The 20,522-nt window shown below is 27.9% G+C and overlaps 2 protein-coding genes across 6 annotated transcripts in view; one reads left to right on the forward strand and one right to left on the reverse strand.

The window, feature by feature from the left end:
- LOC107444998 (spermatogenesis-associated protein 1-like) overlaps positions 1 to 20,522 on the forward strand; it is a 100,799-nt gene that overhangs the window by 62,661 nt on the left and 17,616 nt on the right. The gene's annotated exons all lie outside the window — the stretch shown is intronic.
- Positions 2,086 to 18,614, reverse strand: LOC107444997 (protein strawberry notch homolog 1). 4 transcript variants are annotated; one of them, XM_016059294.3, is made up of 2 exons: positions 18,207 to 18,614; positions 2,086 to 7,845 (listed from the first exon to the last, which is right to left on the reverse strand). In XM_016059294.3, the coding sequence occupies exon 2, from the start codon at positions 7,816 to 7,818 to the stop codon at positions 3,967 to 3,969; it is 3,852 nt and encodes a 1,283-aa protein (XP_015914780.1). In that variant the 5' UTR covers positions 7,819 to 7,845; positions 18,207 to 18,614; the 3' UTR covers positions 2,086 to 3,966. The 4 variants fall into 4 exon arrangements, with proteins under 4 accessions (XP_015914780.1, XP_015914781.1, XP_042906794.1 ...); XM_016059295.3 differs by having other exon boundaries at positions 18,194 to 18,578; XM_043050860.2 differs by having other exon boundaries at positions 18,109 to 18,218.

A 20,522-nucleotide genomic window follows, 5' to 3' on the forward strand; every position in this document is an offset into this window, starting at 1 on the left:
TGTTCGATTTAAGTTTAAATCGAGGATTGATTCATGAAAATTTTATTTGCCTGAAATATTGAAGGGAACATATACCCACCGTACCCAAAAACTGTGCTGCTAAATCTCTCGATTTTTATGGGAGATTTTCTTTTTATGTTTATTGTAGTAACAAAATGTATACGTTAATGTTTTCTTGGCTTAACAAAGTTGATTTATAATGAGTTTGAACACCACAGCAGATAAATAAATGTAATAAATAAAAGTTCGAACAAAATTAATTAAGTGATTGATCCGGTAAAATAATTTCTGCGTAGTTGTAAAATTAAAATCAATTGCTCCATCGTTGCAATAAAGAATTTGATTTTTAACCAGAAAGTGTAAAAAAAAATTTTTTTAAATATGTGAAAGAAAAAAAAACAGCTCTGCTATTTGAAGTGAAAGTATGGTTGACTAAATTTAAAATCACCAGAAAATAAAATTAATATAATGATTCATTTTACATTTAAATAGTATCATAATAATTTAGGTACAAAGAAATTTTTAATATTTCAATTCATGTAAATTAGTTTTTAAAAAAATACAAGAATTTTGGAACAGAGAACATAAAATTTCAATTTTTTTTATTGTCATAGTACACCTTACACAACTGATTTATAATTACAAAAGAAATTAAGCTTTAAAATACTATTTTAAGAAATTTTCAAGTCACCACCAGCAGATCAAATGAAATGTACAAATATGTGCAAGATCATAATAAATCATAGCTCTTTGTTCAAATTTTATTTTTAATTATATACAAATGAAAAAAATTCCAAAACCTCAGAACAATAATGTTGCAAATCTTTACCCCTACAACTCATACATTAAATATTGCAAGCGGAATAGTTTTCTTGATATGCATAGATATAGGAGTAAATAAGAATAAATAATTGATATATTTAAAGTTTAGAAACATTCTGGGAGTATAATCCAACTCAAAATTAACATTACTAGCAGTTTTAAAAAAAACTTATAACTACAGTTCTGAAAAAAAATTTAATAAACATTCTTCCAAATCATTTAATTTAAAACAATTTAAATTTTTTAAATAACAAATACAATGGAAGATCTATATAACGTAATTCTATAAACCCCGATTCTTAATAAACCACACTAGCTTTGTGGGTGTAAACAATGAAATTCTGGGATAAGAAATTTCTATAACTAATTTTTTATATTGAAAGCAAATCAAAATTGACTAATATGTTTGTTATTAGTTTTAATGTTGCAGTATATTTAAATAAATATTAATTCCATAAATAATTAAGCATATATTTTGAGTTTTTAAATACCTGTATACAAAAATTTAAATTATATAAAAAATTATTTAAATAAATAATTCCATAAATAATTAAGCATATATTTTGAGTTTTTAAATACCTGTATACAAAAATTATTTTAAAGCATTTAAAGTTTGTCTGTTTCAGACTAATATTGCCATATTTAGCAGAAAAGTTTAAAGATGAGTGAAATTATCTATTTAACACAAAATTATGTAAAGTGCAAACTGTCAGGTTTTAAAGTTTGCGATATAAAGATCTTCTACCGTTCAAACATTCTTTTACGTAAAAAGAGAAAAGTTAAAACAGCTTTTAACTTAAACTGTAAGAAAAAATCTGAGAAAATTAAAACAAACTAATGCTATTAAAATATTTAACATGTATTAAATCATTATTCTTTCATTTCAATTGTAACTAAAACTGATATGACTGCTTATTTATGCCATAAGTAAATAAAAAGCAAAATAAATAATGGAATGTCATTCGCTTATATATATATATATATATTCTAAAACGAAAAGAAGAAAAAAATTGGACTTTTTAAATATCCAAATTTAAACACTCTGAAAAAAATATTAATTTTGCTCTTAGATCTAGTATTAAATAAAAACTGGAGAAAACTAACATTTTTTTAGAAAAATAAATAACAATAATGACAAAAGTTATGAAGCATGTCTTTCTCATACTCACGAGGCTACAGAAAACAAGTATATAACAAAAGGAAAACACTGAAGTGAAATATTGCTGAAATGTAGTCAGATGTGTGAAAAAAGAAAATATAGCAGAAAAGTAGAAACAAAATTTATTGATAAGTTCTCAAAATAGAATAACAAACAATATGTGCATTCAAAAAAGTTACTGAAACTTAGTTAATAAATTTAACAAACAATTTTAATACAATATTTAAAGCAGGTATTAGTAATTAAAAAATATATTTAAATTTGTAATGAAAGGAGATATTATTTAGTCAATTATGTTTTTTTCCCTTAGGGTAAAAAGTAATTCAGACAGTTCAAAATTAGATATTCCATGTTCAAAATAATTATATATATATATCAGGGCTGGAAGTCCAAAATATAAAACTTAAGGACAATTCAAGGATGCCAATTCTCTAATAGGGGCAATATGGATTTGCAGATATACAATTGCTTAAAGTTTTAGTTTATCCTGTACTAAGTGAAAAAAAGAAAAAAAGGGGAATAAATAATCTTATCATGGAAAATCGTTAAGCAGTAGTGAAATACAGAGTAAGATATAGTGAAGAGAGGGGAGTAGAGATAAATATCGTACTTCACGAGACTTTGTTGTTCATTTTGTTATTTACTTCGTTTCATGGCATATAACATAATTTTTGAATTTGAAATTGCTTCCAATTACTTCTTAGGTTAAAAATTAAAAAAATTTACTTCCTGTTAACTTTTAAAAAAATTTGAAAAATCACAAAAATTTCAGGAAATTTATTGAAAATTTATATGTTTAATAATCAAGGAAAATTAAGGACACTTTCTTTTTTCTAAGGAATTTAAGGACAACTTTAAACCCTGTATATATATATATATAAACACACATATATATATAACAAAAAAGAACAAATTTTTAAAAAAAAATCTATTAATTGAAAAAAAATTGACTAAGACTTTAGTTTTGAAGGTTTAAAAGAATACATAAAATATATTCTTAAAAAAAATCCATTCTGAGCAATAAAATATTTCTTTTCTATATTTAAATATAAACAATCAAATATTCAAATACCAACGAAATTTCTTTTGCACTCATAGTAAATTAATGTTTTAATAAATAAAACTTATCATACACAAGGTATTTTTTTAAGTACAAAACTTGCATTCAAACTAAATTTTTTTGTTCAAATAGTGAGTTTGAAAACAAATCAATTTTTGAATTTAGAATAGTAGTACAAGACACAATTAAGTTGATACATATTTTTACAAGCCTGATGAGATTAAATTATATTCAGAAACAAATGATTTAAAAACCTTTCCATGATAATATATACATAATGTAGAATTTTAGAACAATAATTAAACTAAATAAAACTTTCAATCAGGTAATAATTTTTATTTTTCCCCCTCAAGAGATATAAATGCAAAAAATATATATATAAGTTTACACAAAATTTACTATATAAAACACAAAAAGCATAAACAAAAAATTACTTTAAGTTACAAAGCCAGATTTTGCAAAAGTTTTAAAAATCTAACTACAGATATAAATTAATAATCAAATTATTTTACATAACATAGCCTAAATATATTGTAATTAACTTAAAATGCAAGTAATAAATTATTTATATTACCAGAGCACATTTAAGGGGAAAAAAAGTTTAGTTTGCAAATGATGATGCAGCAATGAATATTTCAATTTTTTCCTAATGAATTAAAACTTAAAATTACAAGAAAACAAAGATGAGGAACCTTGCAAGACATACAGTACAATACAAAAATGTTCTTTTTTTTCTTGGAAATCACATGAATTGACTACATAGTCAAATTTTTAATATACAATACAGAAGGTAAAACAATGCCAGCTCAACAGTCTCTATATTCAGTGCAACAATAAATTAGGTGTCCAAAAACACGCCACTTCTTTAGTAGTGTTACACCTGTATCTCACCAGTATCACATTAGTCAATTCAGTAAGAGTTAAACTAATCCTTTTCATCGTCTTCATCAACATCGTCAAATTCCTTTTCATCAACTTCTGCAGCATCTTCAGCCAGCACCTTCTTTAAAACCTCTACCACATTGCTGGGGATGAGACAGCCGACAATTCTTGCAGAATCTTCAGTTTTCAGACGAACTACTTGCAATTTAGCATTATGTGAACCACCGTGTACAGGAAAGATACTTTCTATTTTAGTCCAAACTGAAAGCACAGAACCACTCAGAACAAAATACCTTCTCTTTCGAAGACCAACTTCACACTTAACACCCATTGTCTGTCTACGACATTGTCCATACCAGTACATGTGGCTACACAGTTCTCCAGATTGTTCATAGTTTTCTTTCCAATGCTCTTCTACTTCTTTTTTAGTACATTTGTGATATTTTGATTTTAATTCGTCTAAAGTTTCTTGCTTTGCTTGAAGTCCAGTGTTAGGTCTGTATACTCTGAATAATTTTCCTTTATTCCCTCCCTTTGTTCGACCAGTATCAGCAACCGCCAATATGGCAGTTTTTCGATTATTTCTAGCCTGGGCTGATAAATAAAAGCCTTCGTCTTTATCAGAGCAATCTTCTATTTTCTCCAAAACTTGTTCCCAACTCAAACCTCTCTCCACTAAAACTGTGTGTAATTCTGTTTTAGCTATTCCAGTTGCATGCTTCTGCATAAACATGTCAACTTTTTCTCTTTTTACTTGATCACCACCAGTGCCTAAATCAAGAATACCTAAATCATATCTTCCAGCTTTTTTGGCCTGAGCTATTACAGCATCTAATGTGTCAGTAAAATATTGGAATAGTCTATTTTGGAGATCAACAGGAAGACCTAAGATCCTGTTCATAAATTTACTCATATTATTGTAATCCTTTTCAAGGAATTGATAGCCATTCATAGGATCTTCAGTTATCATAGCAACGCCAGCTAATGATTTACGTACATCATAAAAGAAGTTGCCTTTGTAATCAGTTGGTGGAGAAACAAGGGGTACTTCATACTCCATAACTGCTCGCATTGCTGTCTCCAATGCTGTTCTTCCATACTTAGTATCAATGTTAAATTGACTCAAATCTCTGCTTTCAGTAGCTCTTCTATCTCCGTGAGTTAAAGCACCCAAGCTTTCAAGTCTTTTAGCAACAATGGATGCAAATCTTCTTTCGCCAGCAAGATCTGAAATCACAAACACATATTCAGGTGCATTAACTTGGTTGGATCGATGAGTTCTACCAAATTGTTGGATGGCTTTATCAGCACTCCAAGGCAATTCCAAAGTTATGTGAACTCGGCGTGCTTGATTTTTCACTCTTCTGTCAGATTGCAAAGATATACCAGAACTGGCCGCTTCAGATATAATAGCTATGTGCTTTTCTCCGTCCATGAAACGCTGCTTTTCTACCATATTTAATGTTTCTAATGGTGCATCAGCTTCTGACCGAGATTCATATTGTATGGTACCATCGTTACTAACTACACGACCTTTTCTTCCAGTCATTTCAGCTACATTTTCAGGCCCTCCTAAATCATCAATTAACTGATCAAGTGTATTGGGTGGAAGCAAATCACCTAATCTTTCAATTTTTTCTAATAATGAGGCTTTCATAGCAGAAGCCTTTTCAACAGCATCTAAGGGAGGGAGTGGTTTAGGAGGCTGCTTATGTTTCTTTGAACTGATAATGCCCTTATTTTTTCTTTTCTTACCTTTATCTTTTTTAGCTTTTTTGCGATTTGCCCAAGGGCCATCACTATCAGATTCATCGTCAAATGGATTAAAATCACTTTCCCTCTCAGAGTCAGAACCTGAACCTGCATTATCATCACCACTCTCAACAGCAGGAGACTCATCCCCAGAGGGTTCGAAGTCACTACCTCCACTAGGTATATAATCTTCAGCAGAGCTACTTTCGTCCGAAAGTTTATACTCTCGATAGCGCTTAACACCTTGTCTAGCACGTCTTAAAGGCTTACGCTTTCCACTAGATGTTGATGCACTTGGAGATGCTGAACTACTTCCAGCTTGTTGAAGATCAAGACCTAATAGACGCATAGTTTTTTTATGATCAGGTGCAGGAAACTGTTTTTCAACTAAAGATTGGAAGACACCTTTCGCAGTAGAAACAAAATCAGATAATTCTCCACCAGCTTCTTCAAGCTGCTCTAAAGTACGAGCCTCGCCTGTAGATTGTAAGCCTATGACAACACATTTTCCATTCTTTACAGCTTCTCTAGACAATTGGACAACATACCTAACTTTGGAAGCAATGCATAAATACTTAAAAAATCGTTGATGAGAAGCCCAAAACTGACACCACATAGTTTTCTTTGTTCGTGGATCACCTTCCATTAGTTCAGCAGCTTCTTGAAACTTTGCTCGAGCTTCAACCCAAATCTTAACTGATTCATTATACATACTGATAAAATCTTGGGCTAAAGGTATTTCTTCTATTTTGAAAGATACTCCAGCAAAACTCAACTGCCGCGCCATGTATAAACCTCTCAACTTCATATCCATTGCAACTAATTCCATAGCTCCAACACCTCGCTTTTCAACAACAGATATAAAATCATTAAACTCTTTGAAAGGAGTACCTTCACCCCACAAGCCAAGTCTTGTCATATATGCCATATTTTTTGGTTCAGAAGCACCAGTTGCACTAGCATACACTACTCTGGCTTTTGGTAATTTATTTTGTAAATCTAAGACAGTCAGACCAGTTTTTGTGGGTTTACTAGAGCCAGCTGGACAAAGATTTTTAGCTTTATGGCATTCATCAAAAACGATGCAGCCATCAAAATCATCACCACACCAATGCAAAAGCTGCTTCAAGCGAGTTTTGTATTTACCTCCAGACTGACTTTCTCCAATCAAAGATGAATATGTAGCAAATATAACACCTTTTTTAACACTGCCATTAGCCTTACATGATATTTTCGCATATTTAAATTTATTTAAAGCGTGTACTTCAATCTTGCCAGCACCTATGTCTTTTAAGTCTCTTTCAGCATCATATTTCAAGTCATTTGAAACACTCAACCATATTGCTCGTTTTCGTCCAAGAAGGTAATTTTCATAGATTACCCCAGCAAGAGTTCGACCTTTACCCACACCAGCTCCATCACCAATAAGAAATCCAGCTCTTGTTCCATCAGGCAAGATAGTCTCATGCTGTTGACAAGCATATGTTATTGCCTCTAACTGCAAAGCAGAGAGCAACCCTCTATCAATAACTTCTTCAGGAATGCTCAGTTTATACCATGTATCTGGTGGTTGAACACTAGAAAGCGAGCTTGTTTCAACAACTGGATCTGGATGTCTTATGCCTATTTTTAGCTTTGAGGGCATATAATCAGCATAGGTTTCAGCCCGTCCCAACTCTTCCTCTTCATCTTCACCTTCTTCATGCTCAGGTCTAGGCTGCATTGTACCACCAGTCATCATCATCTGCCTAAGAAGATGATCGCCATTCATGTAATAAGGATTTATATCTTTAGATGTTAAACCATAAGGCATTCCTGGAAATCCATTCATCATTTGACTTTGTAAAGCCATTTGCATGGCAGCAGCACTGAACATTTCAGGCCGCATCATACTAGCCATACTCTTATCCATAAATGGAAACCTGGCATAATCCATCATGGTAGCTGCATTGAAAGGAAATCCACCACTATTAGGCCAATGATTTGACATTTGTGGCATCTGATGCATATATTGCTCTAGGTGTGACTGTTTAGGCAAAGATTTAGTAGAGGAAAAGTCTTTTTCGTTAAAAGTTTGATCATTTTCAGGCTTAATGCCAGATTCATCCAGTGCCGCAGAGAGCAAATCTGGCGATTCCATCATTGAGGATTGATAAAACTTTTAATCAACCTAAAAATAAATACATTATTTCAATAAACCTTCATACTAAACAACATGCAAAATTATATTGATAAAATACTCATAATTTATTGAAACAAACATAAGATTTTCCCAAAAGCTCTCAATATAAAATGTTTCAAGAAATTAATCTACTTAATGTTTAAAAAAAATTTTAATAAAAAATACATGAATTTGTGGTGAAATCTGCAAACATAGCTATTCTTGTGAATATTATTACGAAATTTTAATGCAATAGAGACTATTTAAATTCTGTTCCTTTTTTTAAAAAAATTGCATTGTAATTTTTTCTCTCAGAATATAAACCATTAACATAAAAACCATTATTTAACAAAAAATATTTTTTTTTAAACATCTTTTAGCTGGGAAGAATTTACTTACATTGATATTTTTAAAATGTATTTTTAATTACACAATTATGTTTATAAAATAACTCAAAATTTTCATTTTAAAATTAGTTAAATTTCATAAATGCAATTATAATTGAAATATTATTGAAAATAAATCAAAAATATATTAGAAACTTTATTACTGTTATAAATATTGTTTTATGGTAACATACAAAATACATGCAAATGTAAATGGAATAAAAATTAGTAATAAAAGTACTATTATAATTAACAAAACTATTTATAACTAAAAATGAGGCGGGGGAGGAAAATAATTCATTTCTCAGAATTTTTTTAAGAACTTTTAAAATTACAAAGCAGTCTTATTCATATTACCTTAGATGTAGTGTGGGTTATAAATAGTTCAAAATTTTATAACTTAACTTATTCATTTAATAAACCCTTAACAATTATCTTGGCTAGAATTATCTCAGGCTTTTAAATTGAGGGGCTAAGAAAAAGTTTTCTTAATTCATCTATCTTTATAGCCAGTGTTTCCTTTATACCATATTAGGATAGTTTCCTATCAAAGTTGTATATACTTTAAGAAATACATTAATTAGCAATAACAAAATATAAATGTGGCTTTCTAGATTAGGATTTTCTGGTAGGATTTTCATTCATTAGATTTTAATTTCAGGTAGGACTCACAAACTTTAACGCAAATCAAATTTAATAATTACTTCTTGCGTATGTAAATGTAAAATAAAAATACTAAATAAAATATATACTTTTTTTGCTTGCATTCCAAAAAATCAAAATGAATTATACGATTTTAAATATGACATTTCAAAAATACTGTAAGTACTAATGTAAGCTTGCTAATCAAAACCCGTTGACCATTCATAAATTTTACCAATTACCAAAACTATGCATAAATATTTTTTTTTTTATATAGAAATAAAGTTAGTCATTGTTGAAAAATAAACAAAACTTAGCTGCATTATTGTTCTGATGTAAAAGTTTAAAAAAAATAATCAATAAAAAACTTTAATAGAACTGCTAGATATTAATTAAAATAAATGTTAGATAATTAGATTAAATGCTAGATATTAACAAATATTTAAAAAAAAAAAAAAACTACTATAAAAAATCTCAACTATAAAAAAAATATCCTCTTAATTCTTAAAGCAAAACTTTAATGTTAAAAATAATATTTTCCGAGAAAAAATTATCAATAACACATTAAAAGATATATCTATCAGAAACGCTTTTAAAAATAAAGTGCTATCATAAAAACGCTTATAAAAAAAAATTTAAAAAAAGATGCAAAAGCAAAGCAGAAAAAATAAAAATCTAAATTTTTGAAAGAAGATTTTAAAGCTAAACATTTCAGGTTTTCAATTATTGTATTTTCAAGAAAAAGTAAGGATTATTATTTTACCTCTTAATTGTGGCATCATATTTAAAACATCTATTAAAAAAAAGCTAAATAGAACAAAAATCGTTCTTAATTTTTAAACAAAAGATTTGATACTAAAAGTCTTTTTAACTTTTTCACATCCCAGTATTTTTAGAAAAAAGTTACCATAAAAGAATAAAATTCATTAGAAACACTCTTTAAAGAATGCTGTTATAATAACAGGGCTGATAAAAAGAAAGATTAAAATCAATGGGGAAACAGAATAAAAAAACTGATCTTAGTTCTGAAATATAACCCTAACATTTGTTGTACAAAGTAATCTAGTTTCAATTCTTCAAACTTCGCTTTTTCAAGTGCTCTTCAGAACATAAATTAACAAGTTTTAGAACTTAACAAATATATGTAAAAACTATATGAAATAATGCATTGTAAAAAATACGATTTTAGACTATTCTTCGTTAAATCTATTAAAATGTCGCTCCAAAAAAACTTTGTCTAAAAATAATTTTTCAAATAATACTTTGCCAAATATTTGTCCAAACATTCAGCCAAATATTTAGCCAAGGTACCAAATACCGAATAATGGCTGAATATTCGTTACATCCTTAAAAGATCAAAATCAATAAATCTTTTTAAAAGATAATTTTGACACACTATATTCTTTTAGATATGAACTAATTTATAATTCTCAAGTCATTAGTTAATTTAAAATAATACTTCGCCAAAAATAGGATAAAAACAAGTGTCACTGAAAATTGAATAAGACAACATATCTGCTTTAGAATAACAAATAATTTGAAATTATTGTGTTCTTATGGAGAATTATAATCAAATAAGCAATTACTTTCAATAAGTTTTGGTTACAATGTTCTTTCTGAATAATACTACTATTAAGCTGCAAAAATATTTTTTTAACCATTTCGTATAAAGATTATGCATTTCAAACAACTCATAACACATTACTCGTAGACTAAGATAAAATGAAAAACTTTCTGCCAACACAAAATCTTACTGAAAAAACTTTCTGCACATTGATTTAAACTCTTGTAACTAGTTTTAATCCTTTTGTTGCCACCTCATTTTGGCGAATCTTGTATGAAGATCAGATTTTTCAAAAAATGTTCAATCTTTATAGAACTCTTTAACAATTTATACCACAGGGATAAGTTTGTTAAAAATAAGTTGAAAATAGAAATCCAAGTGTTATGGGCAAAAGCACTTTTTAAATTAAGGGTGCATAACCTTTGAGTGAAGGGCCACTTGCACAGCCGATTGATTAACGAAGAGCTACATGCATATTTAATCATGTTGGCAGCAAATCTGACAAATTTCATATAAACATTAGCGTTCAAAGCACTAAATTTTTTATCAAAAAGATAAGTAGTATACTGCTGAAAATTAAATACCTTAAATTAATAGAATTCATTCAAAAATGAAAAAAATGATACTCATTCTAAAAAGTTTTTCCCTTTTTATCAATAATTGGTTTAACCAAAGTACATCTGAAATAAAAAACGGACTCTATCTGGCGAATAGGGCTGAGAAGATTTATTAAATCTAGGTTTCTTTCTAGAAAAACAAAGTTCTTAATCTACAAAACTCTTGTCAGACCAGTCTTGACATACGCTTCTGAAGCTCGGACAATCACAAAACTGAAGGAAAATTGTATCACAATATTTGAGAGAAAGATTTTGAGGAGTATACTTGGTGGTGTAAATGAAAACAACAACTGGAGAAGGAGATTTAACTTCGAACAACCTGATATTGTATGTAAAATACATAAAAATAAATAAAATGAATTGGATGGCCCACGTGATTCAAATGAGTGACGACAACACAATAAAAAAGATACTGCTTTTTAGACCCACTGGAAAAAGAAAGTGGGGATGGGCTGACAAAGTGGAGTCTGATTTCCTTGCAATTAATGAAAAGAATTGGAGATCAAAGAAAAATCGGGAGTCGTCATAGGGAAATCTTCAGAGGAAGGCATTGGCCTACATTCGGCTGTCTGGCCAACTATGATGATGATAAAATATATATACATAAATATTAGGGAGTGGGAGAAAAAATATAAATCTAACAAATAAAAATCTGCAAAAATCACAAGTGTAAAAAGATGCATACATATTTTAATGAAAAAAAATTTATAGGATTTAAACAAAAACCAAAAATTAAAACAAAACTATTATAGTACAAAATAAGATTCAATATTTATTTGGTATTGAATCTTATCAGATATTATGTACATTTCTCGAATTATAAAAAGGTTTTATGAAATTTAAAAAAGGAAAAAAAAATTATTTATAAAAACAAGACCAAAGTTACAAAAAATGTATAACTGCTGAAAAGAAGACGAAAAAATAAGTTATACTTACGACGAAATACGCACGAATAAATAGTATCAAAAAGTGATTATTTAAATGCACATTAAAAACTCATGTGTCATAGTAACATTATAGTTAAAGTAACGGAATCATCAAGATCACATGGGAAAGCATTGCAAAAAATGCTTACATTTATAATGAAATCCGTACAAATAAAGCACATCAATAAGTTATTTAAACACATAATTTAAAATTTGCATGTTGTAATAAAACCAGAATCTTTTAAATCATGTGGGAATGCATAAAAAAAATATTTAAAAATTTCTGAATAATAACTTGTATTTACCATGAAATCGGCAAAAACAAAGCACGTCAAAAAGTGGTAATTTAAATGTGTGAATTGAAACTTGCGCTTGCGTAACGTAATAATATCATAGTAAAAATATAGGATTTTCAAAATTACATGCAAAAAGTGTAGCAAAAGCAGCCTTAAAAAAAAAATTAAAAATTTAATACCTTTGCGATGAATTTGGCACAAATAAAGCATTGTCAAAAAGGGATCGATTAAATGGGAGAACTCAGGAGACAAAGTACCATACAAATAAATGTATCGGAATTTCAAAAACCTCATGGAAGTTGGTAATTATAAATAGCAAAAAAAAAATTCTTTCTTAGATTTGCGATGAATTTCGCAAAAAAAAAAAAAAAAAAAAAAAAAAAAAANTAAAAAAAAAAAAAAAAAAAAAAAAAAAAAAAAAAAAAAAAAAAAAAAAAAAGCATGTCGAAAATAGATTACTCAAATTCAAAATCAAATATCGTATTAAAAATATCAGATTTTTAAAATCAAGCAAAATTTCATTGCAATAATTGTTGATAAGCTATCAAGAAACAAGATAGATATACATTAAATCTGTGCAGATTGATCGCATCAAAAAGTGACAAATCAAATGTGAATTTAAACTTCACCATTTTTCAAAGGAAAAAAAAAATCATGTTCAGAAACTCCCACAGGACACAGGTGGTGCACCCCTTATTTAAAAAACATACATGTAATTTGAGCAAAGAAAAAAGTATGTAGAAAGCATTTATCCACAGAATATTAACGTTCTAATAAAAATATTGATGCAAGATATTATTTATTTAAATTACGCGAATATCAATCTAAATGCATATTTTTTTTAATCAAGTGAATACTAATCTCGACATCTGATTTTAAATCGATGAATAAAAATCTCGATGTTTGATTTTTAAATCAAACATCGAGATCAAACATCTATATTAGGGGTGCACAACCTTTTTGAGTGAAGGGCCACTTGCACAGCAGGTTGGCTAACGAAGGGCCGCACATGTATTTAGACATGTTAATGACAAATGTAGCAATGTTTATTTAAACATTAGCGTTCCATTATTTTTATCAGTAAACTTAGAAATATCAATAACTTAGTAGTGTTCCATTATTAGAATTCAATCAAAAATAAAAAAAACTTATACTTTTTTTTTTTACAAAAAGAAAAAAAAACTTGCTATTTTTATCATATGAACAATAGATTTATCAAAATAAATAAATATTGAAGAAAAGAAATATTTTTTTTTTATCATATCATGCAATACGAAAACTCATTTTAGAATTAAATTCTAATAAATAAATAAAAACTGCAATGCTCACAGAATGAAAGTAGGAAAAAGTTTAGCCGTAATTGTGTAATATAAATTAAAATTAAATATTTTAATTGAGGAAAATTTATAGGTTTTAAACAAAAGCCTGAAATAAAAACAAAACTGTGATAGTTCAAAATAANTATTTAATTGCGCGATTAACAATCACGTGTCGTAATAACATCATAGTTAAATAACGGGATCGTCAAAATCATGTGGAAAAGTATAGAAATTGTATTTAAATAAAATATAAAATATATTTATGCTGAACTCAGCACGAATAAAGCGTGTCAAATGCATGATTTAAAATTTGCATGTCGTAATAGAATAATTGGAATTTTTTATAATACGTGGGAACGCATAGCAATAACTGCCGAGAAAAATTGTTGAAAAAAAACTAAAGAATTGCAAAAAAAAAGATAAAAAATCACTTAGATTTAAGATGAACTCGTCACAAATAAAGTGCACAAAAAGTGATTATTTGAATTTGCGATCTGAAACTCGCGTCGTAATAAAAATTCCAGATTTTCGAAATCACGTAGAAAAGCGGAAATAACTGTTTAAAAAATCATTTATATTTACGATAAAATCGGCTTAAAGAAAGCGCGTTATACGTATACATTTACTAAAGAATCTGTTAAAATTGATAGTGTCAAAATGTGATGACTTAAAAGTGCGATTAAAAATTGCAATTTTTTAAAAAATTTTTATTGTGTTTAGATGCTCTCGCGGGCCGCACTTCAGTAGTCGAAGGGCCGCATTTGGCCCGCGGGCCGCAGGTTGCGCACCCCTAATCTATATGAATCTCGATGATCGATTTTAAAATCGCGTAAATACAAAGATCGAAGTGTCATTTTAAAATCACGAAAATATAAATTTTCAATGTACCATTAGTCACGACTTGAACATGAATCATAATTGTAGCTTTTTAATCACGTGAATACAAAAAATTTTATCTGTCAGAAAATCATGAAAATAAGAAATATGCAGTGGCATAGTTATATCGTATGCTTGAGGGAGGTAATCTGTTATCTCCTTCTAATATATATACAAACATTTAAATTACAAAAAAAATGAATCAAGTACATTATGCAGGTTTGATTACTCGCAGGGTCGGCAAGTTTTTTAGTAATTGAAGGTTTTATCCAGTTTGAATCGACCCCTTTTTATAAAAGGGTCAAAAACCAAATGTTTCGGTGCAATGATAACTATTTTCTATTATTAATAAGTATTTGAAAACAAATATACATATAAAATTGCATGTGATCAATCATGCTCTTGAATTATTTTGATATTAAACTCTCTTTTTGTTTTGACGATTACTGTCAATAACCCTAATTTGGGGGTAGAAAATATTAAATTATAAATAAAAACATGTAAAATTGAAATTTATCCAATCTATTAATTTCTTAAATTATTGCAAATAAAAATACAAAAACAATCAGCTTCATAAATTACTCAACAATTATCTTATTCACTATATGTGAAATCAATCTGCATTTACTTTCACCATTTTAATTCCCCCTTTTCCAAAAGTGTGCAATTACCAAAAAAAAAAAGAGAGAGAGAGAGAGAAAAAAAACAGTTTTGAAGTTTTTTGTATTCCAAATTTATTTTTCAGTTGAGTAGAATAGGACTAAAATTCGAAAACCATTTTTTTTTATTGATGTTAAGCTACATAGATTAGAAAATAGAGGCATTAAAACTATTATAATATAATAAAACATTAAAGCTATTATAACATAACATGTAACTAGGAAATTTATTCTAACAACTGTACTAAATATTAATAGCAATTTAATTAAACCCTGTAGTTGATTGATTAAATAAATTATTAACTCATTTAAACAAACATGTATATTTTTTGTAAATTATAATTAGTTCACAAATAACTAACAGAACATGGAATTAGTGATTAGGGTGACCTGGGGTAATTATTGATCAAAAAATGCAAACATCTATTTTGTGAAAAAACTATTCAAGATATAATTTTAATATTTACTGGAAGTTTGAAGCTATATGAGATGAGTCCTATTCTACCTTCTTTTGTTTGAAAATCTAATTAGAATTTAAAAGATCTTAAATTTTTAGTGATCAGGAATTGCCCCTTCTCTTGATCATTTCCGGGGTAATTCTTGATCACCAGCTTTTATAGTAAATGGGCTGTTTAAAAATAATTATACAATGGTAATTAACAAATAAGACATTAAGATCAAACAAATAAACCAAAAATATATGTTTAAACTGCTAATAAAACGTTTATTTAAAAGCAGGAATAAAGATTAACTCTTCAGCTCTGGCAGCAGCTCTCACACTGAAATTTTCATTTTCAATCATGAAAAGAAATTCACTATTTTTGCTTTCTAGAAGCTTAGTATCCTTTTTAGGCTTATAATTTCTCACCATATTTATAGGCTTCATAGCTGTTNAATTGATATTACAGCAAGCATAAGTCAATCTATGGAAAATGTGTATAATTTTTATATTGCAGTTTATTTTTCTCAGATTGTTTAATTTCTTGTTAAATGTCTTGTTTTAGATAATGCAGTCTAACTACGAATATCAGATGAAATGTTTTTCACCCTGATTTTTGTGATAATATTTGTTGCAAAAGGAAATTTGTGTACCAAAATGGCTTATTTAGGCACTAACTATGTAACTAATTTAAATGAAAAGTAAGAAATAAAAATCGTAAAGCATAAATTATGAGAAAATAACATTAATGGTTTAAATTTTTGCAATTCATTATGATTTGCTCATTTGTATTTTAATAAAATAGGACTAAAAAACAATTACTATACCAATTTGAATAAAATTCAAACTGTATTTTTCCACCATTTTTACTATTTTGTACCTGTAAAAGTCTTGAGACAAAAGTAGAGTGTAAAAATATTTGCGTAATCATAGTATTTTTTTTAAATGATTATTCAATATTATCTCATTTTTTTAATCTCAACAGTAGGCCCACACTAGGTGATCATTATTTACCCCAGAAACAGAGTGATCGTGAATTACCCCGGGTCACCCTATATTTTTATAATATAATTAATACATATAACAGGGGTCTGTCAAGGTTTTCTGAGAGGTACCTATTTCGTGAAAATTAGAAATTATATTAAAAAATCAACTCAGAAATATAGTTACAATATGGAAGGATTTATCGTTTCGTACGGGACAAAAATAAAATTTTAAGAAAAAATAGTTTGTGAAACTTGAGTTTTTCATAAAGTTGAATTTGTGAAGGTACCGCTAAACGGTAGTAAATTTGCCCTAGACAGACCTCTGTATAATATAAATAAATACATAATAATATATAAATGATATATTTATTTATATTATATTTACTTAATTTTGGCATTTTTCAGAGATATTACAACTTTATCTTAAATTTGCTCACATTAAATTATTCTATGAAGATACTTTTATGGGATTTATGATTTTAGAATTGCATATTTATGTTTATTTAAAGTAATACAGATCACCATGAACAATTAAACCTCAAAAATGAAGAAAAAAAAATATTTTCATTTGGTAAAAATAAAACAGAAAAAATTTATATAAATAACAGATAACTTAATTATTTAAAATATTTTTTTGAAACAAAACAAGAGGTTAGGTACCTTTAAAAAAAAACATTTGGTATAAACCAACCCACCCTGATTTTCAAAGCTAAATATTTGATTTTTATTATTTATGTCGTAACTTACAGTAGTTAACATTTACTTAGTAACTGATACAAATTAAAATAATGCTGATTTTCTTTAACAGTTACAAAAAATTCATTACAAGTATAAATGATAGTTATGAAAAACACTTATTAAATTTAAAAAATATTTTCCTAAGATTAAAAATATCTGATAAAAATAAGACCAAGAACAAATTGTGTTATTGCTTAATCTAATCGTTTTGCATTACGAATTTGAAACTTAGTCTTGAATCATACCTTTAGCGTGTATTATTTACATGAGGAACAAAATTATTAATAATTTTAATATCTTAGAAAGCACTTAAATTTAGTTCTTTGTATTACGATAATCAGTAGAACATAAACAATCCAGTGTATGACGTATAAACCCATCCCTGAATGACTACCGCTTGTGAAACATGTTTGTTTATTTTTTTTCTGGATACCATTAGTGAGATGTACTCTACCTCAAACAACACGTGGTGGAATAATACGAAATAATTTAATTAATAAGAATTATGTTAATAAAATTTATATTAAAATAAACATTCACAATTTTAAGTTGGTATAAAAATAATACAAGTAATTCTCCCGCGCTATCATTTGACAAACGCAGCTGTACCTGAACTTAATGGCGGATTTCGATCGGCAAAGAGCAAGACTCTTTCATATTGTCAAAAATTTAACAAAATGCACTCAAATATAACATTATTCTTAATTCACAAAAGAATAATTTTGAGAAAATATTATCAAACCCAAGCGAAATGTAATATCAATGGCGAAATAATAAACAATTCAAATGCCGGCTCGGCCAAGAAACACAATGCTATGTCTTACCATTTCCGTAAGTCATTCTAATATTAACACTTAATTCACATAAGATTAATATAGCTCAGATAATAAAGTAGAGTGAAATAAATACCAATTATTCCTACCAGATATGTATTAAGGATGTATGATTTCAGCCAAGACTTCTTTCCTCAACGCATGTGTTAGATTTGTTAATCATTAGACCGAGCGTGAACAGTGGGGTTAAAGTGAAAAAAAACCGATGGAAGGAAGGGAACTCCCGTTTCGCGATTGGCTAGAAGCGGTTGACGTCATTCATATCTTTGTATTCTGAAATTGAGCAAGTTTCTGCCGCTTTTGCAGAGTTTTTATTAAAAGATAGAATTGTATAAAAACAGGGGATTGCTTTTATTACTGTTGAACTATTGTCATTCTAATTCAACAGTCATTTTTTTCACATTCCCTGGCACAGATTTCATTGTGAAAACAAAACTTACAGTAGAAAAACTACAGATGGCGCGGTTATCAAAAAATTTTACTTCTTTTCAGTTCTCTTTTTCGATGTATGTGATCGTGCAAATATATCAAAATTTAATTTTTGTCTGCTGTAATAGAAAATTCTTTTTCTTCACTAAATATTGCAAAAGTTATAAAAATAATTCAATATGAATCATACACTTTAAATCTAATCTTTAATAGAGAAGAAAAAAAACAACTTACGAGAGATATTCTTACTGAAGTGTTTATGAGCATTGATTTATGACGTGAGATGCTGACCTGAGAAATGGGAGTTTAAAAATCTTTTTAAATTTTAAGAAAGTTGAAAAATACTTATTTAGAATTCGAAAAGGAAAAGCTTTCTATAATATTTTGTTTGGAAAAATAATTTTTTTATAAAACTTCTCAAATTAATAATAATTTGATATCAGTATTTGTTTTATTTATCAGTATTATATCAGTATTTGTTTTATTTGTTTATTGTTATGATATCAGTATTTGTTTATTAGCACATTAAACTTAGCGACTTTATTTTATTTGCGATTTACATTTTTAAAATTGTACAAAAATAATTGAAATCTTCTTTAATAAAAAATAGATTCATCCGTAACTTTTTCAAATAATTTTTCTTTTAATTTACTTTGTATAGGCTAAATGTTTTTTTCTTTTTTTCCCTCTGTAACTACATCCTTAATATTCAAGCTGAAGTAAGAGGGAAAAAAGAATGAGAAGGACTAATTTATGGAAGAGGAAAATATATCGCATAATTATTGTCACGTCAGCAAAAGGGGCCATTATTTATATGCGTTACTTGAGGGCTTTATTTATATTTTTTAAAACACATTTTCAATTGATTTAAAAGTAGCAAAGTTAAAAGATAAAATTCCTCACATTCTAATAAACATATTTTCTCAAATAAGCTTATAAAATTAAGAAAAATAGTGCTATAATTTTTAAAATATAAAATTATTTATTTTTAAAATATAAAAATAATAATCAACTATCTTTTAATTCTGAAGTTGAAATAATGGTGTTATATCCCTGATTCCGGTTAGCAATACCCACAGCACAGACGAAAATTATTCCCAGAGGTAGACAGATCATGGGTCAGAAATCTCTTGGAGTAGGACTAACTATATGAGGTTCTCATCCAGGTTCTCATCCTCTGGGGTACTCATCCAGGAGTTTCCTTGTCTTCTGGATTGGTTCAAAATTACAAGGCTACGGAGTTTAATATTAGTAGTCGTAAACCCAAAATTGGGTCGGCTGTTCAACGACGGATAAAATAAAATAAAATATTTGAGTGACTTTATTATTTAATTACGTTAATTTCATCTTTATGAAATAAATCACAAATTACAGAATAAAAAGAGTTATTTTGAATGATTAGTAAAAACAAAATTTTTAATTTAATTTTATAATGATTATCACAGTATTATGTCTATCATAGATTATTTAATAAACTAAATTTTAAATTATTAAAAATTCTATGGGTAACTAATGAATTGGTTAAATGTGTGTGTCTCATAAATGAATAGTGGATAATCATCGTCATAGAAATTACGAAGTTACAAGTTTGATGACTCATTTTATTTGACAGATTCTCCAAATTAATTATCTTACTTTCAATTTAAATTAGCTCATTTATGTTTTTCAGTTTATGCAAGATTTTATTATTGAAATGAACACGTTCAGGGGGTCCGAAATTATTTACTCTGTGTGGCAATGGAGTATTAATTAAACTTTATATTAAATTATCAATCAATCCAGTTTATTAGTTTACTCATTGTTTGCTACATTTCTGCATATTGTTCTGTTTGGGAAAAGAAAGTTATTAAACTACATCATCATAGAACAGTGGTTCCAATTAGTTGGACACGATAGTATTTGTTCGGAACATCCTCAAAGATATAACCCAGACGTTGCCCCATTGTACAGTTCTAGTGTGACGTAAATAAAATACC

Source organism: Parasteatoda tepidariorum, chromosome 1, assembly GCF_043381705.1.
Source record: "Parasteatoda tepidariorum isolate YZ-2023 chromosome 1, CAS_Ptep_4.0, whole genome shotgun sequence".
NCBI lineage: Eukaryota > Metazoa > Arthropoda > Arachnida > Araneae > Theridiidae > Parasteatoda > Parasteatoda tepidariorum.

Coding starts and splice junctions, on each gene's coding strand:
- LOC107444997 (XM_016059294.3), bottom strand. CDS start 7,818: ATGATGGAATCGCCAGATTTGCTCTCTGCGGCACTGGATGAATCTGGC.